We start from the raw sequence: 25601 nt of genomic DNA on the forward strand, positions 1-25601 counted from the left end.
GCAAGTGACAGACAATCCTCTCAGCTTGTAAACAAATCCCTCAAAGGAAGTACAAGACCTCGTTCTGATACATGGTGCAGAATCGGAAATAAGCAGACTACCCACTCGATTCAAACATTACTCATTGCAATGGATTTGGCCTACTGCCTTTCCTTTGGGAATTTTTAGGGACATGGGAAAACAGCTGTTACAGAGTTCTTTGGGACCTGAAAAAAACAATAAAATCCTTGATATAAACTATTTCTAGTTTTTCATTTTAAAGTTTTTACATTAAACCTATTTTTTATTATAATCACTTTGTTTTCATTATAGTGACATATATTTTAAAATGATGTTTATTTAACAATGTTGCCCGAAACATTTTCCACATATAGCTTCTTCATTAACATATCCATTTTGTATGTCTATCCAACAAAGATTAAATTTATAGCAAAATCAAGGGATTCATTACATACTAGCTAAGCGGAACTACAAAACTGAGTTTACAGAATATATATAGAAAAGTATTGGGCTTCCCTGGTAGCACAGTGGTTAAGAATCCACCTGCCAATGCAGGGGACACAGGTTAGAGCCCTGGTCCGGGAAGATCCCACATGCCACAGAACAACTAAGCCCATGCGCCACAACTACTAAGCTTGCGCTCTAGAGCCCGTGAGCCACAACTACTGAGCCCGTGCGCCACAACTACTGAAGCCCACGCGCCTAAAGCCCACGCTCTGCAACAAGAGAAGCCACCTCGATAAGAGGCCCGCGCACCCCAACGAAGAGTAGCCCCTGCTCGAAGCAACTAGAGAAAGTCTGCACGCAGGAATGAAGACCCAACACAGCCAAAAATAAATAAATAAATAAATTTTTTTAAAAAAGAAAAGCATTGCTAGCAAAACTCTTTACTATTCATGAATATTTTTATTTATTGCAGAAAAGGTATTCAGCTTATTGCCTGCCCCTGCCTTTTGCTTTTCTGTGTGAATTAAGTCATTTTCCTCCGTGACAATGAAATGAGTTCTATCTCTGGGAGTGGAAAGAAGGAATTATGGGAGTTTACACTATAATTGAGTAGGAATCTGATTGAAAGGGAAATTTTCATAATTATATAAAAGTGTAAGAATTTAAGCCTTTAAAAGAAATTAAGATTGGAAGCGATAGAAAAAGGATGGTTTTTATAAGTGGGTCCTATTATTTTTGTCAGCTTCTAACATCAGGAGAAAGATAACTTCTGCCTCTTTATAGATCATGCTCTGAAGCTGTCGCTGAGTCTAGAGGATGGAGGGGGAAGGACCACTCAATAGGAGCCTGCAGCCTGGGATCTGGTCGAGCTTTGACACTAGCTGTGAGACCTTAGGCAAATTCCTTTGTCTTTCTGGCCTCGGTTTACAATCTGTAAATCAAAGGCAAGGCAAAAGAAGGTTCCTGGTGAAAGCATGAGTTTAGAAATCAAACGTGTCTGGGTTTGAGTCCTGGGCTCTGCCACAAGTGAGTTGTGCATCTCAACAAGTTACCAAACCTCCCTCTGAGCCTGTTTTCTTACCCCCAAAATGAGGATAATATTACTCACCCCCAGGGTTGATTCAGGATTTAAATGAGATAATCAATGGAAAGATGGTGGCTGACATAGTAAAATGCTCATTAAATGGAAGTTCTTTTTATAACGATGATTATGATGATGATGGCAAAATATTCAGCATCTAGAAGCTCATTCAGGTGGATTTCAAATGTAGCTAATACCAGAGGGAGGTTGATTATAGATTCTTCAAAATCCACCAGCATCTAGTCACATTCTCATTCCTGACAAAGACACACCACACATTTTTATCCTCTTTCAGTTTATAAAATGGGTTCAGTCATATTCTCTCATTTGATTTTCAAAGCAATCCTGTGAGATAAACAATGCAAAGAATCTGAGGATCAAAGAGGTTAAACGATGCTGATGAGATCACACTGATTTGGGGGCAGAGCCAGTATTACTGCTCAGGCTCCCAATCCAGTGCTCTCTCCACTTTGCCGTTCCCTGATTCAAACCCTCATAGAATGCCACCAGGGGATGACCCAAAATGTCCCTCAAGCTATTTACCCAACTAGTGAAACACAGTTCATTTTGATCCATTTAAGTTTTTATACAACCATACGCTTAAGAATGCAATGTCACAAGAAGAAAAAGCTACAACTTCAAAATGTTTGGAAGTGACTAAATTTAAACCAAAAGAAAAAAAGCTAATTTTATGCTCCTCATTGAGAATTAAACTGCTCCCTAAGGTCTGCTTCCAAAATACATTTAGTTACATTAGTCTGGTCATGTTGCCACAAAGAATTTTCACTTCCTAATGAGGTAAAAGTCAAGCTTTTATTGTATAATTATGCAATATATTTAAACCTTGCTTTTCATCATTTCACGTGTTACACACTACATCTCTTTAAATACCAGATTTTCTTTGTAACTAATGCCGAAAACCATCCTTCAGTTTAATACAAATAGCTACCCACCCACATTGTTCATAATGATCAATCTCATAGAAAGAATGAGTGATAAGAGTGGAGAATCAGGAAAGGCGATTCAAGCAGTGTCATCTTGTGCAGATATATATTTACTCAACTGCTTGCCTTTGGCCTAATCTCTTTAATTAAACATAAAGGGTCAGCATTATTTTACTGGTAACTATTATGAAAGGATGGTCAGAACTTAAGAGTAAAACTCTATTTTATAGTGCTGTGCTCTGATCAGATTCAACATTTCATTCAACAAATCATATCTTCCATTTGTCATTTTGACCAATATCGAGAGGTAAGGGTTAATGCATCCAAGACTGATCCCCAGCAGGTTGGTCTCCCAGAGAAGGAGCTGGCCTCCAGCAGAGAACTCCATGGAAAGTGGCTACAGCCAAGTGCTTAAGACAATTAATTCAGGTAGAGCACTGAGCTGGTGCAGACAGACCAAAAGCCAAGGGTCCCCTAACTTATATAGCTGCAACCATGAGGTTGGACCCCAGTCCCAGATCACATCTGGGAAGGGCTGGTACCTCCCAAGCCATGATGGCAGAAAAGGGCTGGAGGCCAGCATCATGGGAGGGGAGAGGGAGGTACTTCTCAGAATATGCAGGAGCTTAAAAGTTCCACAGCTGAGGGGCCCAGGTGCCTCTCCTAGCGTCTCCTATCTGACCCTGCTGGATCCCTGTGTGCTGCCCCACCATGCAGTGGACCACAGAGGACCTGACATCTGCTGTGGCTCCTGTCTTGATGAGCTTCCCCAGTAAATGCTGCTCCAGAATGCCCAGTGTGGCACCATTTGCATGCACCTTGTTTGTATGTGCACCACACTGAAACTCCTCCAAGCACCAGGTTGGTCTCATCCCAGTTACCCCTCACAAGCATCCTGGGAAGCAGGTGAGCACTACTATTAACAATGCCCGTTTTAGATAAAAAAAAGTTGAAGCCCAGAGAGATTCAGAAATTTGGCTCAATGTCACATACTCAATAACTTATTTGAATTCAGGCAGTCTCACTCCAGTCCAAGCTCTTAGTCCCTCTTCTCTACCCTTTCAGCGTCTCTTAGAATACTCATGGGACTTCCTTGGTGGCGCAGTGGATAAGACTTCAAGTTCCCAGTGCAGGGGGCCCGGGTTCGATCCCTGTTCAGGGAACTAGATCCCACATACATGCAGCAACTAAGAGCTCGCATGCCACAACTAAGGAGCCTACCTGCTGCAACTAAGACCTGGTGCAACCAAAAAAAAAAAACATATATATATATATATATATAAAAGAATACTCACATCAGCTTCTGAAATTTTGGAGGCCTGTTCTTTTATTCGTTGATGCCACCATTTCTCCACATCCTTTCTTGTCTGCAGCGTATACTCTTTGGTCCACTTTCCCGTGGCACTGTAAATACCTCTGGAACATCCTGGAATCACTCTCCTTCCCCATTTGATGACATCTGGACCATCACGTAGCTGCCTTTTCAGAAGAGAGGCATATAAACCCAGCCTCTGCCAAGAAGGAGCCATTCTTCAAAAGGAGGGAAGGCCCTGAAAGAGAGGGCAGAAAGCACACCGTGTGAGCCGCCCGGAACCTCCCCGAGCTCATCCTTCCATTCAGCACAGCCAGCGCTCCCCGCCCGTCCACATGCTTTCCTCTTATTCTGATGACTTCTTCCCCTGAAAAGAATATTTCAGAAGTGCAATTGAGCTAAACACAAACTTCTTAATTGGAAAATATTAAACGTGTTCGATGCTCCCAAACAGCAAGATACAAAAGCCCCATAGGAACAAAAGGAGACCACCACCTGGGCCAGCTCCTGCTGCAACCTCACAGCTTGCTTGCGTGGGAAGCAGCAGAGCCACCTCCGGCCCTCGCCTTTAGGCCAGCCTAGGGTCTGTACAGGAGGCTTTAATTCCCATTGTCCAGGCTTCAGAAGAGCTCTAAGCACATCTGGGCTTGGCCTTAGGCTCAAGTATCAGAAGAGATCTGAACACAGGTCTCCCAGGAAGATCGGAGACTCTGAGCTAAGATTAGCGTTCTTCATACATACTACAAGCTAAGTATACTCAGTAGGCTGAGCCAGGAAATAACCATTATTTAGAAGACTGCTTATCCATCTAGTTCTTCATTCACCTACTAAATATTTATTGAGTGTCACTAGGTCCACACACTATTCTAGGCACTGGGGATAGAGCAGTGAACAAAAACAAAGTCCCTTCTTTCATGGCACTTATATACTAGTAGAGAAAAGCAGATAAGAAACAAACAAATAAATATATAACATGTGGAACAGTGATGAGTGTTATGGTTTTCTGGAATACAACCCACAGGTTGGGGCCCACTAAGACATCTAGCTGCAAATCAAAATTCAACTTTAATGTTTCATTGGTTTCCTCCAAAGGTGAATTCCAAAAATGACCTCATAGAAGTTTCATGTTTTATCACTGTGTTAAAGCCTAAGGTGACAGTTCATCAAATATTTAAGATTTATGACTAAATAGCCTAAACTTTCTGCCTTCCTGCATAACAGCATTAGCTATAGTGCAGAAACAGACAGAAACAGACCTTTCAAAACCAGAGAGAAATTAAGGAAGAAACTGGCACTCTGAGCTGGCATTAATTCTTTTTTGTTTTGTTTTGATTTGATTTGAATTTTATTTTATTTATTATTATTTTTTATACCGCAGGTTCTTATTAGTTATCTATTTTATACATATTAGTGTATATATGTCAATCCCAATCTCCCAGTTCATCACCTCCCCCCACCCCCCGCTTTCCCCCCTTGGTGTCCATACGTTTGTTCTCTACATCTGTGTCTCTATTTCTAAGCTGGCATTAATTCTTGATCCTCTCAAAATTTTTGTTTCGATGCTGGTTAGCCATTGTGAAAAAAGAAATACCAAAGAGTGCAGACAGATCACCAATATGAGCAATATGAAGGAAGGAATCTTAATTTCACTTAAAATTCTAATCCTGTCTCTATAACTTTCTTATACTATGCACCAAATTATAAAAAACGTATAACAACATTCCCTGTCTACATAACAATAAGCTTTCTAAAAATGTTTACATAATACCTGGCTCACTAATAACCTTTCCTGTACATAAACCAATGGTATAGACTAGAGAATTCTGAAATGGATCTGGGTATTTTAAAGAACTTAAAGTTCATAAAGCAAAAAGCACAAATAGATTAGAAAGTGATAGACTATTCAATGAATGGGGGACCGATTCAAATTAGAGCCCCACCTCAAACCAAAAAGCAGAGTAAATCCCACATAGATTAAAGAATTTTTAAAAATACCATAAAACAAGAAAAAATATAGATGAGTATGTACTAATTTTGTAAAAGGTGCAGGATGTTCTGTCCTAAGCATAAAAGCAATGGAAGATTTCATAAAGGAAAATATTAATAAAACTCTCTAAAAAATGTAAAATACCTGCATATCAAAACCACCACGAACAAAATTAGAAAGCAAACAACAAGCTGAGAGAAAACTGCCAAAACTACAACAAAAGATTACCCTTCTCTATAAAGCGTTCACATATGAGAAGAGAAAGAGTAACAACCTAATTTTAAAAATTGGAGACAGAGAAAAGAGGAAATACAAATTGGCTAACAAATACCTGAAAAAGAATGACTTTACAACTAATCAAAGAAATGCAAATTAAAACAACAAGGAAATATTTTGCTTATCAGATTGGTAAAAACCTGTTATAAAAAGAAATGTGCACTTTTATACACTCCTGGTGAAATGCAAACTGATTCCAACTCCCTGGGGAGCAATCTGGTAATATATGTGTCAAGACCCTTTAAGAAAAGTCCACACCCTTTATGTTAGGGGAACTCAGCCATAAGTGCACTCAGGGCTATGATTTACTGCAGCCCTGGAGCTCAGTCCAGTTCCCTTTCATTACATCCCAGGCCCTGCTCTGGGACACTCCACCACCAAAGCCCTGATGGACATTGCCTCTTCCTGATAAGGAGCAGCCATTTTATTAGAGGACCATGCCCCTACCATGAATGTGAAAGGTGTGATTCATATCTCGTGCTATGATCAACTTGGCCCTTTTCTTCCTTAGCTTTGTCACATCCAGTTCCTTGCCTAGATGTTTGGAATCTTGTCTCATCTTCCACATCCTTCCAAAGTATCAATCCCCATTACTCCACTCCTCTTTAAGAGTCAGCCCTGATCTCAACCTCACTTAGGGCTTAAGGTTAAGTTTTTTGAGAATGGTGGGGGTAGCGGCCTGTGACCATAGAGGGAGGGGCCTGAGAACTGGACCCAAAATGACAATCATATACGGACAGAGAAACCCAGCAGAGTAGGAAAAAACGGGCAAAGAAACAGAACACAGAGAAGCACACGAGGGCATTAGTGTGCGCCCAAAAGAAAGTGTCCGAGAATGTACCTGGGAAATTAATCTTAAAGGAGCTATGTGCAAAAACAACAAAAAACCCCAACTAATTCTCTGTGACCTTAGGAAAATTACTTCCTGCCTAGAAAATCAGCTTCTCCTTAAGATAAAGGGGTAAATCCAGATGCTCTCTGATGACCTTAGAGCCCTAACATGCTGTGACAATGATCTGTGGGTCACAGAGAGGATGTGGGCCAATGGATGTCCTTCGAGTCTAAAGCCTCAGCCCCGGGAGCAAAGATCCAGGGACCAGCCGGGGTAGTAGAGCGGTGGAGAGAGGGAATTGAGTACAAAACTATACGTACATATGCGTTTTTCTGGGAAAGGGTCCAGAGCTGTCAACAGAGTCAGTGGCTCAAAGAATCTGAAGATCTGAATCTCAGAAACTTTTCCAGCTGGGAAACTGCACAGCTCCGAGACCACCAAACCCAGCCCGCACTTTCCCTTCGGCTCCCGGCAAGTCGAAATCTACCAATCCGGGTAAAGGGGAGATCAGGCCTCGTATCTTGCCCCTATGAGCCCGGGTCAGGGGTTTACCTGCTCACAGGCTCTGGCCTGCGGCTCCTTACGCCTCGGTTCCCACCTTAGGCGAACACGGCCCGGCCAGTCACCACGGGCGCCGCCATGTTGGCAGAACAACAACTTTATCGATGGCGGCCACTGCAGACACAGACAGGCGGGGGCGGAGCCGAAAGAGTAAGAGCGCGGCCTGGTCCTGACTCCCGGCATTCCTTGAGGCCGGGGCCGCTGGGTGGCTGTCGCGGGTTCCGCTCTTCGGTCACTGGCACCGCCCCCTGGCCCCAAGCCCCGCCCTTGGGCCCAGACGTCCACCCTGCGTCTAGCGGCTGCAAAACTCTGGATATCCGAGGATAAAATTCTTCACAATTGTAGCAGGCGTGTGAAATTCATCAGTTTAGTGTCCCTAGGCGGCACGTGGTGTAAAGACCACTGGAGGAATCCCGAGGCCACAGTTCGAAGTACATCGTAGTTACAGCCTCCTCCTCCTCTCTCAACCTCTTGATCCTTAATGGACCACATGATGGTTAAGGCATCTTCCACCATATCCGTGGTCTAGCTGTGGGAGGGGAATTACCTGGCCAAAGTTGGAGGTAAAGTGTGCTTTCCTCACCTGATACTTGGGCTGGGAGTCAGGAAAACATGATGCCTGACCACCCACTTTCCTATTAGAGTTTATGTATTCCACCCTGTAACCTCCCCATCCCTGGCAAGTCTTTCTTGCTATAAATAAATAAATGAATGAATCAATGAATGAATTGCAAAGGAACAGTGGTGTTAAAGTATAATTTTCAAAAACGTAAAACCTGTTTAAAGGAGATTTAGAAGAACACATATATATGGGCAATCAGGAATACTGAAACAAATTTGCTACTTGTGCAAAACTGGTTGATATCTTGTAGGACTAGAAAAAGTAATGTTTGAGAGCTATCTTTTTCTACAGGGGTGAAATCACTTGTGCCTCTATCAAACAAAGTTCATCCCATTATTCTGTATTCTACATCTATAGTCTGTATCTTAGCTTTTGCAGAGCTGGACAATAGAAGACAAGCAAATGTGCATACCCCACAGCACCCAGATAATCCCCAGACCAGTACTCCACCCACACACTAATCTCTCACCAACTTCCAAGTCTTTAACAAAGTTTCCTGACAGTTCGAAATCCAAGTACTTTGTTATTCAGTGTACACTTCAGACCAGCATCAGCCTCACTTGGCAATGTGCTAGAAATATAGAATCTCAGGCCCCACCCCAGTCCTGCTGAATTGGACTCTGCATTTTAACAAACCTCTAGGGAATTCTTAGGCACACTGAAGTTTGAGACTCACTGTCTTAGAATGTGAGAGTTAGAAAGGATCTTGAGAATAGTCCAGCCGGCTCATTTTACAGATGAATAAACTGAGGCCCAATAGAGCTGTCTAGCTCAAGATCACAGCAAATTAGTACAGTCATCCCAAGGTATCTCAGGGGGATACCAGGATCCCAGATCCTGTCCTGGGTCCAGGACCCCTCGAGGATATCAAAATCCAAGGATGTTCAAGTCCCTTCTTAAAATGGTGTAATATTTGCATATAACCTATGCATATCCTCTTGTACACTTTAAACCATCTCTAGGTTATAATACCTATTACAATGTAAATGCTATGTAAATAGTTGCCAGTGTACAGGAAATTCAAGTTTTGCTTTTTGGAACTTTCTAGAATTTGGGGGGGGAATATTTCCCATCTGTGGTTGATTGAATCCACTGATGTAGAACCCGCGGATACAGAGGGCTGACTGTAAAAGATTTGGTATTCAAAACTGGGTCTCTAACCTGCTAAAATAGTGCCCTTCCCAAAGTGCAGAATGAAAGATCATTAGTTGAGACAACTTCCAGGCCAATTCTCTCATTTCGAAGATGAGGACACTGAGGCCCAGAGATTGGCTACAGCTTGCCTGAGGTCACACAGCTAGTTGATGGCAGAGTCAGGATTCCCATCCAGGTCTCCTGATCTCTCCACCCCTGAAACCAGATGCTTAATTTAAATTGACACCATGGAAGCACTCACTCTCATACCAACATACCACACAAGGTAATTCAATCTTCAAGGACTTCATGCTGTATGCACATATAACTAGGGTGCCCTTTCTCTAATTTACCCAAAACACTAAATTCTAAGTAGCCTCTACCCTTATTTTGATTCAAAATACCTCTTTCCTCTTATGAATTAAAGTTAACATTGACATTTCTAGGAGATTATTTCAAATAGAATTTTTCTAAAAGTTCACTTGCTTTACTGGAAAGTTGCTATTTTTACATCAAAGAAGACATAACATGAAAGTAAATTTCTTTCACTCTTAAAGAGCTTGCTACAGAGATACATTATTAAATGAAAGAGACAAGTTGCTGGGCTGTGTAAAATGTTGCCCATTTTTGATTTTTTAAAAAGGAAAGGAAATAAATGAAATACATGTGTTAGTATATGCATGAAAAGAAATCTAGAAAAATATGTCTCATACTATTTATTTCCTGTGATGATCTCTAGGGACAGTGGGGTTCTATGGGGCTTTCTTTCTCTTCATGATAGTTTTCTATGTTACTTTTGCTTTTTCTATTAGCTTGTGTGGTAGGCTGAATAATGGTCCCCAAAGATACCTAGGTCCTAATCCCTAGAACCTGTGAATATTATTTTATATGGCAAAAGATACTTTGCAACATGATTAAATTAAAAATCTTGAGATGAGATTATCCTGGGTTATCCTGGTAGGTCCTAAATGCAATGACAGAGAGAGGCAGAGGGAAATTTGAGACAGAAGAAGAGGCAATGTGACCACTGGACAAGATGCTGTGCTGATGGTTTAGAAGATGAAGGAAGGACAATGTGCAAAGGAAAGCAAGGAATGCAGCTCTAGAAGATGAAAAAGACAAGAATATAGATTTCCCCATATGATCCAGCAATTCCATTTCTGGGTAGATACCCAAAAAAACTGAAAACAGGATCTTAAAGAGATACTTGCACGCCCATGTCATAGAGGCATTGTTCACAATAATCAAAAGGTGGAAGCAACCCAAGTGTCCATCAAGGGATGACTGGATAAACAAAACATGGTACATAAATACAGTGGAATATTATTCAGCCTTAAAAGGAGGGAAATTCTGACACATGCTACAACATGGACAAACCTTGAAGACATGCTAAGTGAAACAGTCACAAAAGGACAAGTATTACATGATTCCTCTTGTATGAGGTACCTAGAGTAGCCAAAGTCATAGAGACAGAAAGTAGAATTGTGGTTGCTCAGGGGCTAGGAGGAGGGGGGATGGGGAGTCATTGTTTAACATGTACAAAGTTTCAGTCTGGGAAGATGAAAAGGTCCAGAGATGAATGATGGTGAATGCACAGCCATGTGGATGTATGTAATGCCACTGAACTGTACATTTAAAAATGGTTGAGATGGTAATTTTAAAATTTATTTATTTATTTATTTTTGGCTGTGTTGGGTTTTCGTTGCTGTGCACAGGCTTTCTCTAGTTGTGGCGAGTGGGGGCTACTCTTGGTTGCGGTGCATGGGCTTCTCCTTGTGCTGGCTTCTCTTATTGTGGAGCGCGGGCTCTAAGCATGCGGGCTTCAGTAGTTGTGGCACATGGGCTCAGTAGTTGTGGCTCGCAGGCTCTAGAGCACAGGCTCAGTTGTTGTGGTGCACGGGATTAGCTGCTCCGCAGCATGTGGGATCTTCCCGGACCAGGGATCGAACCCGTGTCCCCTGCATTGGCAGGCAGATTCTTATCCACTGCGCCACCAGGGAAGTCCCGAGATGGTAAATTTTATGATTATTTTACCACAGTTTAAAAAAAGGAAAGAAAACAGATCCTTTCCTAGAACCTCCCAGAAGGGAGTGGACTTCTATTGACACCTTGATTTTGGCCCAGTAAAACTGATTTTGGATTTCTGACATCCAGAACTATAAGGAAATAAGTGTGTTTTGTTTTAAGCCACCGAGTGTGTGGTAATTTGTATACTATTCAGCTTCTATGACTTTGTATACAGAAAAGATTAAGAAGACTTTTTATTAAATAGAGTGATGCCCATCACCATTTGTTTGATTTCATCTTTATAGGGCATTGTATGTTATTAACATTCTAATTCTTCAGAAAGGTTCTTTACATGGCACCGTCTCGTCAAAGGAGCCTAGCTCTCCAGAGTCTCACCCAAACATTATTTGTCTCCTTTGGCCAGGACTCAACTTGAAGAACAGGTCAGGGTCAAACATGCCAGATACCACAGATAATCCTTAAAGAGAAGGAGAGCCTTCTTTCACACTTGAGTAAGCACTGTGAATAGCCGTGATAGTGGACATCCTTGTCTTACTCCCTTGGTCCCTCACTTGGATTGGGGTTGCTTCTAATGCTCTACCTTAACGTATGATGCTTGCTTTAAGTTTTTGGTAAATACTCTTTGTGGTATCCCACCTCCAAGATACCACCAGTACCACTGATAACCCCACCTCCTGGTCTTCACACCCAGGTGTATCCCCTCCCATGTTATACTGGGTTGGGTTAGTGTGACCAATAGAATACAGCAGAATTAACTCTATGTACCTAAACTTTCCACATTAGGTTGTAAAAGGCACTGCAGCTCCCATCTTGGTGTGTATGTTTGTTGCATCACTCACTCAGGTGATGGGGTATGAGGGAGTATGTCATGAGCAAGGCTATAAAGAGAGCTAGGGACTTCCGTGGTGGTCCAGTGGTTAAGACTCCATGCTTCCACTGTAGGGGGCATGGGTTCGATCCCTGGTCGGGGAACTAAGATCCAGCATGCTGTGTGGAGTGGCACGGCCAAAATAAAAACAGAGAGCTACATGGTGAGGAACTGAGGTCATCTGCCAGCAGCCAGGTCAGTGGGCTTGGAAACAGTTCCTCCAGTCCGGCCAGCTCTTCTAAGACTGCAGCCCCAGGCAACAACTTCACTGAAACAGCAGGAGAGACCCTGAGGAGGAACCCCAGCTAAGTCATTCTCAGAAGCTGCATGAGATAGAACATGTTTGTAGTTTTAAGCTGCTACGCTTTGGGATAATTTTTCTCAGCAACAGATAACTAATGCACTCTTTATCACATCAGGAGAGTTTCCTTCTAATACCCAGTCTAGGATCCAGTCCAGGGTATACCCTGCATTGAGATACAATTCTTCTTTGTCTCCTCCAATCTAGGACAGCTCCTCCATCTTTATTTGCATGACCTTGACACTTCCGAAGAGTTCCAGTCAGGTATTTTGTAGAATGTCCCTCCTGATTTAATTCACGATTTGTATATGGGGCAGACATGCCACAGAAGTGAAGGCTGAGCCCTTCTTGGTGCATTTTTTAAAAGGAATAGGAAATGCATGAACATGTTTGTAAGGCGGTGGAGATGGTAAAGTCAAAGGAGGAATCGGTGTCGGACATGGAAGGAATGACTGAAAGAGGGAAGCCTGAAAAAGTGAGAGGGGGCAGGATGCCCAGCTCCCAGAGGTGGACTTTCACATTTTACTCTCTGTATTAAAACACTGAAGTTTTTAACAACAGACATGTATTACTTTTGTGATTAAAAAATGAAAAAGACTTGTTTTTTTAAACTCTAGGCTCAATCTTGTTTCAGAAATTATACTACCTTTTCCCCCCATATTGTAAGAGGCTTCTATAGCGTGGAGACTTGAAAATTTTACTTTCCTTCCAACGTATTTACTCATGTTTACTCCTTTAAGAGCCGGCATTCGATCTTTAGCCTGAACTACTGCATACCTCCCATCCCTGTGTCTCCCCCTCCAGCTTCCCGGCATCCTTCTCTGCGTGCTTCTTCTGCCTTGGTTTTCACTATAAGAGCATAAGAGCCAGGCCCTGCATCAGGAAATGGGTGGACAAGGATGAAGAAAACACGCTTCTCTGACCTCAGGGAGACTCTCATCTTCAAATTGCTTCTCTAGTTCTCTCTGCCTGGGTGCCCCTGCCTTTCCTCCCACCTGTGTGCCTTTCATATTATGGTGTCTGATCCTCCAAGTTTCTCTTCTTCTTCTTCTTCTCCTTATCCTTCTTCATCCTCCTCCTCCTCTCCCTGCTGCTTCCTCTTCTCCCCCCCCAACCCCTCCCTCTCTCACTGTTTCTTCTCTTCCCAACCACCTTATCAGTTGGTCTCTTTCTGGTCCCTCCCACGCCACCTCCTCACCCCCTTCCCACCTCGTCTTGCCCCACCTACTCTGTTGGACCCTACCAAGGTTTAGACATTCCGGATTCATTCAAGTACTATTTTAAAAATTGTAACGACCAATTTCCTGAGTTCTTTGCGGACTCCCTTAACAGCTTTGAGTTTTATTTGAATCACTGAAACTTTACTTCTCTACCCTTTGTTCATTTTCCTTACCTCTTGCACCTTGCTCTGCACTCTCTTTGATTAACACAAAAGCCTGTGTGTCAGGAATTTCCAGGAATAGGAGTCTCCATTTCTTCATTCATTTCTTCCCTTAGTGTAAAAACAAGCTTTTTCCCTGCTTACCTCACTAGGTAAAGCAAACTCACTAGAAATGACCTCGAGGTACAAGAGTAATAAATAATTCCAACTTGACATTTATTTCCATGCTTTTGCGACCTTTCAAAAAAATAAGTCCTGAGGCAGCCATGTAAATTCTTATCTGAGCTGTCACATTTCAGACATTGATTCAGATCTTCTGGGAACAACTTGAAGTCTTCCATTATGAAGGCCAACCCCAAGATTCTTGCTACTGTATGGCCTGTTTTTCAATAAAAATGCCCCAACTGTGATAATCAAGCCACTGAAGGTGTAGATAGGCTTATCATCTATGATTTTCCCCTTACCTACTCCTTCCCCTTTTCCGATCAATGCTTCTGGACTTCCCTTTAAAAAGCCAACCCTCACCCGAACTCTGAGCCATTTAGTCTTGTGAACTTGACTCCACCCCTCATACCCCAGGTCTGAGGTCTGGCTTAATCCAGTCCAGTTATTCCATCCCCTGACCACAAAGACGGTTGAGGCAGGCACATTATCTAAGCTGGACTAACCAGACGAAAGCATAGGACTTCTGCTGGGAACACTAGAACCCAGATTCTTTTTGCTGCTGTGTGGAAAGAAAAATCTCAGTAATTGCAGCAGCCATCCCAGAACGAGATGGATGAGTCTGCTAAGAATGAAGGCAGGACGCTAAGAGAGGAATTGGGTCCTGGTGCTACAGAAGGATCTGCCAGATCAAGCCCTACCTGAAGCCAGCTGTCTCAGAATCTTCTTCCCAACTAGGCCTCAACTTTGGCACTTCTGTGTCTATCTTTGCATGGCCCAATCATAGCAAGAATCCTGCTAAGTCAGTTTAGCCAGGCTCCCCCTGCCCAGGGTTCCTCTTCCTCCACCAACCCCCAAGTGATGCCTGATCACCCTGGCCTGCCTTCAGCAAGCATCCTGTTAGGTTGGCTTAGCCAGACTCTCCCCTTACCCTTGATGTTTCCTATTGGTAATTTTCTATCCACTGACCCTCACTCTGCTCCTTGGCTATAAATTCCCACTTTTCTTTGTTATATTCAGAGCTAAGCCTAATCTTTCTCCCCTACTGCAAAACCCCATTGCAGTAGTCCCTACACCTATAGTAAAAGTCTCCCTGAATAAAGTCTGCCTCACTATTTTAACTAGTGTCATGGATAATTTTTTCTTTAATAGTTCTTGCTGACCTGAAAGTTAAGCCTAGCACTGGTGGGTCAAAAGACTCATAATGATCTTTGCAAAGCCAGTGTCCAAGAGATCAGGAACCAAGAAAATGGGAGTAGATGCCTTTCTGAAGAGCAGTCTTGGCCTTGAGTGGCCTGGAGCAAAATCAGTACATATTTTCCTAGGTGCCTGATATAAAAAAGTACCCGTTTTTGGCATCCCTTCCAGGATACAAAGTTTGCTGAAAGTGACCTCTTTTGTTGACTTTTAAAATTTTATGTCTCCCCCACCCTGCTGCCATGCCTTGCGGTTCTTGAGTGTGTAGGAAAAAACCCACTTGGAGTGACTCACACCACAATTATCCTTGGACACAGAGACAGACCTTGGGATTAAGCTTTTGATCTGTTCATTACAGGGGAGAAAAAAATCCTTTCCACTGCTGCAAATCTCCTTAGGCTTTGTGATTACTTCTAGAAAAAGATAATCTTATTTGAAGAAATACTGAATGTATAAAACAGTACTGAGTTACATCTGACCTGAAGATATTCAGAATTTGTTATTTTTAGTCTAAGAGTGGGTTATGGGTTACTTATATTTATTTGCAAATGTATAAAATGTATCTTGTCCATCTTTTGGTGATATCTGCAATTTTAATAAATAAATGTTAGTAAGATCTTATAGGTCCTATATCCCTGCCATTAATTTGGTGTTTAGTCAGACCATCTCTGGCATCTCTTGTATTCTTGTAGAGGTAATTAGCCCTTGAATTTATGTGTATATGTCTTCTCTTCCCAAGTAGACAATAAATTAATTAAGTCAAGGATCACACTCCTCTGATCCTTTATCAGCAGCATAGTCTTGTACACAGAGGACAGCAAGTTGTGTGTCAGTCCCAACGATCTAGTTTACTGTGTTACAGTCCAAACTGTACAGCAGATAAATAGAGAAAGCACAGGCCTCAGTTTCCTACCCTGCCCAATCTGTGACATGTAGGAGTCGTGTATGGAAAGAATTTAAAAAGTGCCAGGCATGCAGAGGGAGTGTAGGAAGTGGTGGGCTGGTACTAGCAGTAACAATGATGTAACGGCCCTGTAATTACATCATTACGTGGCTGGAAGGACTTGCCGGCATACCCTTAACCTGACAGTGGCTTCCCAGTGGCTGGTGATGAACACACTCCAAGTAGAGAGGATGGCGCCAAATAGTCTGCTTTTCCTACTCATCCCCTTGCAGAACAACCAGACTGTGTCTGAGGAGCACCCTGGAGTTCCTTCTTTCTAGTGTCTTCTCTTTTCTCTCCCTCCTCACTCCCTGCGGTCCTTATTACCCATCATGTCCCTCCTCCTCACCCACAGAGTTTCCAGATCTTTAAGACAAACCAGGCTTTCTCTTCCTAATGTTGGTTGCTTTTCATAGCAGTTCATGTTCTTATGCTGAATGACCTCCTTCCCACCAGGGTAGAAGATGAAAAGAATAAAGGGGGAAAAGGGACCGAAAATCCTGCATGGCCAAACAATAACAACGATAAAATCATCATCGTCATCATTGTCACCATCATCATCATCATCTGAATTCTCTACCTGGAGCCCAGAGCGAAAGGAGGGAAGGAGGGGGATGGAAGAAAGAGGAGCTGCACTGAGTTCAAGTGCTTGACCACGGGAGGAGAAAGAAGAGAAAAAAGGGAAACATCTATCTATGAAACAGAAACAGACTCACAGACATAGAGAACAGATTTGTGGTTGCCAAGGGGGAGAGGGGTGGGGGCGGGATGGAGTGGGAGTTTGGGGTTAGCAAATGCAAACTATTACATATAAAATGGATAAACAACAAGGTCCTACTGTACAGCACAGGGAACTATATTCAATATCCTGAGATAAACCATAATGAAAAAGAATACAAAAAATAATGTATATATATGTATAACTGAATCACTTTGCTGTACAGCAGAAATTAATACATTGTAAATCAACTATACTTCAATTTAAAAAAATCTTAAAAAAAAAGGAAAGGAAGAAGAAGAGGAAGACAAGAAAGAGAAAGAGGAGAAGTTGGAGGAAGGAGAGAAGGAGGAGGAGATTGAGGAGAAGTACATGGAAGAACAAGTGGGAGCCTTGGGATGGGGCAGGCAATAAGATACTATCCCTGGCTCTTGGCCCAGGGTAGCAAATACCATTCTAGAGTCTGCAAAGGGTTGAAAACAGAAGATGACACCTCAGTGCAGTTTATGAGTCAACTGAACTATTCTGCAGCCATTTAAATCTGGACACCCTGTCCCCAAAAAGAGAAGGAGGATGCTGAAAGCCTTCAATTACAGAACCCTTGTTACAGGCCAGGTACTGTGCCAAGCTGGGTGGCGGCAAGCAAGCTGTTTCTCCTCTCTAGTCTTTAGGCTCTTCATCTGTAAAGAGACAGAGGTGGTGCCTACCTCATAGATTTGTTGTAAGGATTGAGAGAGAGAACACATATAAAGTGGTTAATGGCAGCCCCTTAGGGGCGGCGGTGCTGCTTCTTACAGGAGGTGTGCGTGGGACAGGTAGGGAAACCTTTCCAGTGTGTAGATCCCATAAAGGTGTAGGCCACTTAGTGCTGATAAATTGCAAAGAGGTATATATTCAATCCTCTTCTCTTGGTTCAGTCCCCACATCATCTCCAAGGTATGAAACAGGGACATTGTCCAGATTAGTTAAACCTCTGTTCTCAAACATGTACATGCATATGAATCACCCAAGGATCAGAAAGTCTGGGGTGTGCCTGAGGTTCTGCATTTCTAGCAGGCTCCCAGGAGATGCTGATACTGCCAGTCCATGCACTGCACTGTAAGCGGTAAAGAGCTAACCAATAGCTTTGGTGTGACAGTGTCAATTGAAACATGAAAGCAATGCAGAAACCAGACAAGATACATGACCACAGATTTACTTCCTAATACTTATTCTCTTAATTTGGGGAGCAAACTCTCATCTGAATGAGTGGGAAGGAAGGAAGGAAAGAAGGAAGGAAGGAAGGGAGATGAAATGAAAATGAATTACTGCTAAGGCCATACAGTAAAAGACAGTAAGAGTTAACAGAATTTTGCCAAATAGAGATTGGTCCTATTGAACTTACTTGAATAAATACAACTAAATCATTTGAAATCAACCAACTGTTCATCAAATGGAAGCTGCCAAAGTACTTGGAAAAGATATTTTTTTGAGTGTTTAACATCTCTCCACCTGAGTCTTGTTTACACATTAAATTTGCTCAGCAGCTCCAAAGGCAAAGACCAATCCCTATCAAAATAACCATATTTCCTTCTGAATTGAACTAATCACGTATGAACAATTCAATTCAACTCATCAAACAACATCTGAACATCCTGTATGTACTGAGCGCCACCTTCGGTCCTGGAGAGGAAGAGAAGAAAGGCACTGAACACACGCTCTCAGGAGCTCAGGGTGTAATGGTGGACACAGACAATAGAGCCCTGCCATCATCTATGATGCTGGTCAGCACAGGGACTGCAGCACACAGAGGAGGGACACATCTCTCAGCCTGGAGAGGAAGGAGAGGGCACAGTGGGTAGGGATAAGTCAGGAAAGGCATCCTGGAGGAGGTGATTTGAGCTCTGTCCTGCTTGTGTGAGTGGAAAACAGCTTCGGGATGTTCATTCTTCTAGTCCCCAACATGGGACCTAGGAAGATGGATAGGCCTCTGTCCTCCCTAGTCATGAATTGCTGGCTGGCAAGTCTTCAGTTCCTTGGCTTCTTTGCCACCCCATACCCTACCCACCACCACAGCCAATAGGCGGCAGAAACAGTGGTCCTGAGCAAAAAGAATCTCCAGGTATTACACTAATGTATGCAGTAGCATCTCATTAGCATCTTTGCCAGCAGAAAGCACATAAATAATTCATTGGTTCTGCTCTAGAATATCTGATAGACTGGTCCAAACTCCCTCGCAGAAAGGGGAAGCCTCAGGAGCTGGGGGAGGGCTCTGATGGAGCAGCAGCTCTCAGGCTGGAAAGTCTTCACGCATGGACCCACAGTGCTGCTCTGATGGAAGAGAACAAAGCGATGCATCGCTTTCCTTTTACCCAAGAAGGAGACCCCTTTTCTCCTAAAAATGAGACCCTCTAAAAGAGTGGAAGCCGACCAGGGTGACCCACTTACAAATCAGAATAAAGATTCACTGTCAGGAAGCTCGCAATAACCCCAGATCAGCCCTTTCCAAGGCTCCAGATGTGCTATACGGAAACTGATCCATGGCCAAATTAGAAGTTCTGCAACACAGAGACCTTTTAAGCATTGTTTGATGAATAGTTTTCCCAAACATAATTGACCATGGAAACATTTTTTTTAATAGCTGAGGACTTACTAACATTCATCAAAAACTAGTATTCCATAGATGGCAGAGTTGCAGTTAGAGTCAAAGACCTCAAGATCTGCTGCAGAATTCCTTCTCATGGATTTCCCCGGTGGTCCAGTGGTAAAGAATCCACCTTACAAGGCAGGGGATGCGGGTTCAATCTCTGGTCAGGGAACTAAGATCCCACGTGCCGTGGGGCAACTAAGCCTACGTGCCACAACTACTGAGCTCGCACGCCTCAACTAGAGCCCGTGTGCCGCAAATTACAGAGCCCACGCGCCCTGGACCCTGTGCGCCACAACTAGAGAAGAGAAAAAACCCTCACACCACAACTAGAGAGAAGCCCTCACACCACAGTGAAGAGCCCACGTGCTGCAACAAAAGATCCTGCATACCTCAGCGAAGATCCTGCGTGCTGCAACTAAGACCCGACACAGCCAAAAATTAAATAAATAAATAAATAATAAATCTTAAAAAGAATTCCTTCTTGCTCAGGGGAGGTCAGTCTTTGTTCTATTCGGACCTTCTACTGATTGGATGAGGCCCCCATTATGGAGGGCAATCTAATGTATTCAAAGTCCACTGATTTAAACGTTACTCTCATCTGAAAAACACCTTCAGAGAAACATCCAGAATAATGTTTGACCAAACATCCGGGCATCCGGGCACTGACACACAACATGAACCATCACACAGCCCTATTTAGTGTCATGTCACTCTATGCGCCATCAGCTAAGCTTGACTGGAGCTGGAGGACCAAACCTTCCCAGCTGGCTCACTCCCATGGCTGGCAAGTTAGCGCTGCCTATGGGCTGGGAGCTCAGCTGGGCTGTTGGGAGAAAGGTGCAGGGCCAGGTTTCTCTCTACATGGACTTCTCCATGGGGCCGACTGGGCTTCCTCCAGCAGGATAGAGGTGTTCTAGAACTTATTACAACCCACCCTCTGCTCAAGTTATTTACATTTAGCCCACATGCAAAATATACTAATCCCCCCCACCCCCAACTCTCATCCCTTTACCACATCTGGCTTGAGGATCAGAAGCTTATCATCAACATAAGGTTCAGGTGTGGATGAAGCTTGAGTTCAAAGAGACAGCCACAAAACATTCCACCCACTGAGAAGGCAGTGTATGTGCCCTCCCCTGAATCTGGGGACAGGGACCTCTGGTGATTATGCTGACAGATGACAGATGGCAAAGTGACGCTGTGCTGGTTTCCAGGCCTGGGCCTTAAAAGACTGGTGCTTTCTGCTTTCTGTCTCTTGGAACACTTGCTCTGGACCCTGAGCTGTCATGAAATCCAATTACCCTGAGACCATCCTGCTGGAGAGGCCATGGTAGATATTCCAGTCAACAGCCTTCCAACCACCCCGACAAGGCTCCAGCCATGTGAGTGAAGCCATCTTGGACCCTCCAGACCAGCCCGGACCCCAGCTGAGTAGCCCTGAGTAACTCTGGTGGGCACCATAGGGGTAGATCTGCCCAGATTCCTGACCCACAAAATCATGTATTAAAATTGTTGTTGTTTTAAGCCATACCAAGAGATAACAGGAACAAACAGTATTTGACATCTTTTAGGTCACTAGTTTATAACTCTTGGTTTTATGTTTAATAGCAGAAACATCCTTTCCAATAACCTCTCACATGGAACCTAATATGTAAAGAGATCCAAGGAGCTACTTTGCTAAAAGTAAAACTCCCTCAACCTTCGTATCCCCATGGCTAAAGCACCTCTGAAAAAGGTACTCCTTGTTTTACAAAGACTATACTCAAGGTCCAAGGCTTAAATGGTTTGCTTTATGTCAGTAGTTCTCAAAGTGTGGTTCCTGGACCAGCAGCATCAATATCTTCTGGAAACTTGTCAGAAATACAAATTCCCAAGCCACGTCCCACATCTACCAAATCAGAAACTCTGGGGTGGGGCTCAGCCTTCTGTGTTTTAACAAGCCCTCCAGGAGATTCTGACACACGATAGAGTTTGGGAATCACTGCTCTGTATCATAGAGTGAGGTAATTACCCAGCAAAACCTTGACTTGATCTGACCTGGGTTTGAATCCTGGACATTTCTCAGTTTTGTGACCGTAGGCGAGTTACTGTCTCAGCCTCAGTTTCCCTACCTGAAAAGAGAAGAGAGTAATAACTACTGTTGATACCCTCTTCCATTCTTTCTCTCTCCTCTGATGGTCCCAACCCTTCTGGGTGATGGAAAAGGAGAAAGGGCTCTAAGCCCCAGGTTAATGTGGTGACTCTGAGCCCTGCTGATAGAGTGGGTGGCTGCCATTCCCTGAACCTGGGTTCTGGAGTTTCCTTCTAAGCAACCTTGACTAATCTGAAGAGCCAGGGAAGCGAGGAGGATATGCAACCAGTGAGATTTAATTTAAATTGAATGGCTTCACTAAAATTTCTGAGAGGAGCTTCAGGTGTCTCTAGCACATGAGTTCAAGTCCATCCCTGTACAGGAAACCCCATCTCTCCCTCTAGTCCTCATGCCTCTGTCTGAAACACCAGCCCAAGAGCCCTCTGCCCCTCCTGGACTCCTCCCCAGACCTCCCTGCAAGATGAAGCAAGCCAGACCACAGCTGGTTCTGCCTCTAATGACTATTTTCTTCATTTGCCTGTTTTCCCTTCTGTCTCATCATTATGTCAATACCAGAAGGAGAAGGTTGTCAGGGCAACCTAGAGTGGAGGCGAGAAGTTCATCCTTGACCAAGACCTTAAGTCTGCTTGGTTAAACACCCACTGAGTTCTTGGCTGCCCTCTGTTTTCTGGAAGCAAGAATGTAAAAATTCAACATTTTCTGCTTTTCTCCTCTTTTCTCTCCCTCTAATCATCTTAATCTCTCTCTTCTTCTCTCAAGTCAGCCTGACCTGTGTACATTCTCCGGAATTTACTAGCTTTAACTCCTTCTGTTTCTACTAACTAACCTTGATACTCTTTTCTACCTGAATCAATACATTGAGACCCTCCAGTACCCTGTCTGATGGGTACTGCACACAGCACCCCACCTCATATGCTGGCGGGGGAGGGATTAGATGTGGTCCAGCACCAGGAGGGCTGGGGGCATGTGGCAGACACATGGATGTTGGGCTGGTGGTATTACTGTTTTAGTAATCCCTGTCTCCCTGGCTGGCATTCTCTCCGTTATAAAACTAGAATGTCAGTGCTCAGAGCTGCCACAATTGTGTTATGATAGCATTTAAAATGAAAGAATGGAGAGAAACATACCAGAATACAGACAGCGATTAAGTCTAAGAGATGAGATAATTTTTATACTTTTCTGTATTTCCTGATTTTTTTTTTTTTTTTTTTTTTTTGCGGTACGCGGGCCTCTCACTGTTGTGGCCTCTCCCGTTGCGGAGCACAGGCTCCGGACGCGCAGGCTCAGCGGCCATGGCTCACGGGCCCAGCCGCTCCGCGGCATGTGGGATCTTCCCGGACCGGCGCACGAACCCGCGTCCCCTGCATCGGCAGGCGGACTTTCAACCACTGCGCCACCAGGGAAGCCCTTTCCTGATTTTTTATAATGAGCATACATTACTTTTTTAACTTTCTTTTTGAAATAATTATATATTTACAAGAAATTGCAAAAATAGTACAGAGAGGTCTCATGTACCCTCCACCCAGGCATATATAACTTTTATAATAAAAAATTAAAACTAAAAATAATTTCTCCTATACACACAGGAGCCAGCTTGAGGGTTCCCAATGGCCAAATCTGAGATAATTTGAGCGATAAATAACCATAGTAATGGTTTATAAACCATAGGGAAAAAATCCATGAGTCCATACTGTTATAAATAAATACCTGAATAAGTAAATAAGAAGGAGAAGGGATAATTCTTCTTTAAAGTAAAATTCCGATTAATAAATGTAGAATGAATGATAGAGATAGGAAATCAGGAATAGGCAAACAACATGGAATAATTGTTGTCCAAAGGCGTTATCAATGGATGCCAAATCAATGGGTAAAAGAACAAAAAAAGAAGATATTTGCACAGTTTCAAAGTAGCTCAAGATAATTATTAATTACAAAGGAAAAAATAGAAACTGTGCAGATACCTACCACCTTAACCAAGTGATGAAAGTCAACAGCACCAGTAATAAGACATGCTGATATCACGTATCCCTTATATGATTCATAATATCACTTCTGGTGCTTTTGTCCAAAATGCATTACCTCAATCTAATCACGAGAAAATCTCAGAAAAACCCAAATTGAGGGACAGTCTACAAAATGCATACTCAGTACTCTTCAGAAGTGGCAAGGTCATAAAAGACAAGGCAAGACTGAGAAACTGTCCCAGATTAAAGGAGACATGACAATTAAATGTAATGTGGGATCCTGTGTGGAGTCTGAACAACAAAAGGAGATTGGTGGGAAAACTAATGAGCATATCATTAGCATTCTTGGTTGTAAGCAACATAAACCAACATGATTTGTTGGAAAACCATCAGTGTGGGGAGGAGGAGGCCAGATTTGAACCTAGGCATACTGGCTCCATAAGTCCAGCTCCTAACCACTTCATTTTGCTTCCTTTTGACAAATAAGCCTTTACCGAGACTTTGTGTTCCAGGCACTGGAGATATAAAATTAAACAAAGAATTGGTCCCTGAACTGAATTATTGCCAGCCATGTTGGTATCCCCAGTCCTGAGCATAGTGCCAGACTCCTGGCAGGTGCTTAATAACTGGCAATCGAATGAATCAATGAACCAACGTGGTAGTGGCCCCCAATGATCCCCACTTCCTAATGCTGACTCTTCAGGTAGTCCCCTCCTGTACTGAATAGCGTTGTCCTGTGGGACCAATATAATATAGTGGAAGTGATGGTGTGCGATTTCTGAGGCTGGCTCATGAAAGACACTGTGGCTTCAACTTCCTTTTGTAGGATCACTTGCTCTGGGGCAGCCACATCACAGACACTCAAGCAGTCCAGGTTTACATGGCAAGAAACTAAAACCTCTTGCTAAGAGCCATGTGAGGGAACCATATTGGATGCAGATCCCTGAGTCCTGGTCAAGCCTTCAGATGACTGCAGCCCTGGCTGGCATCCTGACTTCAACATCATGAGAGACCTTGAGCCTAAACCACTCAGCTAAACTGTACCTAAATTCCTGATCCACCAAAACTGTGTGATAATAGTTATTATTGTTTTAGGTAGCTAAGTATTGGGGCAGTTTATTGCCCAGCAATAAATGACAAATACAGTCAGTGAATGAATGAAATGTCAGACCTATTCTTTCCCTGCTGTGTCTTGCCCTTATTATCATAGCATTGTCATAACATTTGATTGTTTACAAGCCTGTATCACCTGATGCCCTGAGGACAGAGATGGTCCGTGGGCTCTGGGTCCCCAGTGCCTGGTGCCATACCTGACATATGGCAAGTGCTCAATAAGTATTTGCGGAATGGATGAGTGCCAAGAGACAAATGGAGTCCTAAACCCATCTTTATCCAGAGTTCTCTAGCAGTCCTAAAAGTATTACTGCTGGGAAGGAAGAAAAGGGATAGAGTTTTATTGAGAACACTGAAGTCAGTAGGGTTCTTTTCTCCTGACTTCCAATCATCAATGTATTCCAAAAGTTTTGAATTTGAAACAGAAACAGAAGTATTTAGTAAGGAGATCAATGCCTTCCCTCCACTCACTTGGGTTGAGGAATGACACCTCCCTCTATGCCACAAAGGTATAAAATGACCCTTCTTAGGTCACCTCAGTGGGCCAACTTGTCACTGTTTTGCAAATAATACAATATATAGAAATCGATTATATATAAAATTTAAACTTTTCCCTCTACTTGGAAAGCAGCCATTAAAAATTATGAGAACAAAGATAACCTATGGAATGGGAGAAAATATTTGCAAATGATGTGACCAACAGGGATTGATTTCCAAAATATACAAACAGCTCGTATAGTTCAATATCAAAAAAACCAAACAGCCCAATCAAAAAATGGGCAGAAGACCTAAACAGATATTTCTCCATAGAAGACATACAGAAGGCCAAAAGGCACATGAAAAGATGCTCAACATCACTAATCATTAGAGAAATGCAAATCAAAACTACAGTGAAGTATCACCTCACACCAGTCAGAATGGCCATCATCAAAAAGTCTACAAATAATAAATGCTGGAGAGGATGTGGGAAAAAAGGAATCCTCCTACACTGTTGGTGGGAATGTAAATT

The 25601-nt window shown here is 43.0% G+C and overlaps 1 protein-coding gene across 3 annotated transcripts in view; it reads right to left on the reverse strand.

Moving 5' to 3' along the window:
* LARS2 (leucyl-tRNA synthetase 2, mitochondrial) overlaps nucleotides 1-25601 on the reverse strand; it is a 271915-nt gene that overhangs the window by 156098 nt on the left and 90216 nt on the right. For 2 of the 3 annotated variants that reach the window (XM_060162179.1, XM_060162177.1), the window contains one exon: nucleotides 3768-4022. In XM_060162179.1, the coding sequence (XP_060018162.1) occupies nucleotides 3768-4001 (234 nt within the window). In that variant the 5' untranslated portion in view covers nucleotides 4002-4022. Of the gene's footprint in view, nucleotides 1-3767; nucleotides 4023-7431; nucleotides 7549-25601 lie in introns of those variants that run through there. The other variant, XM_060162178.1, reaches the window with a different exon arrangement.

Source organism: Lagenorhynchus albirostris, chromosome 10 (assembly GCF_949774975.1).
Source record: "Lagenorhynchus albirostris chromosome 10, mLagAlb1.1, whole genome shotgun sequence".
Lineage (NCBI taxonomy): Eukaryota > Metazoa > Chordata > Mammalia > Artiodactyla > Delphinidae > Lagenorhynchus > Lagenorhynchus albirostris.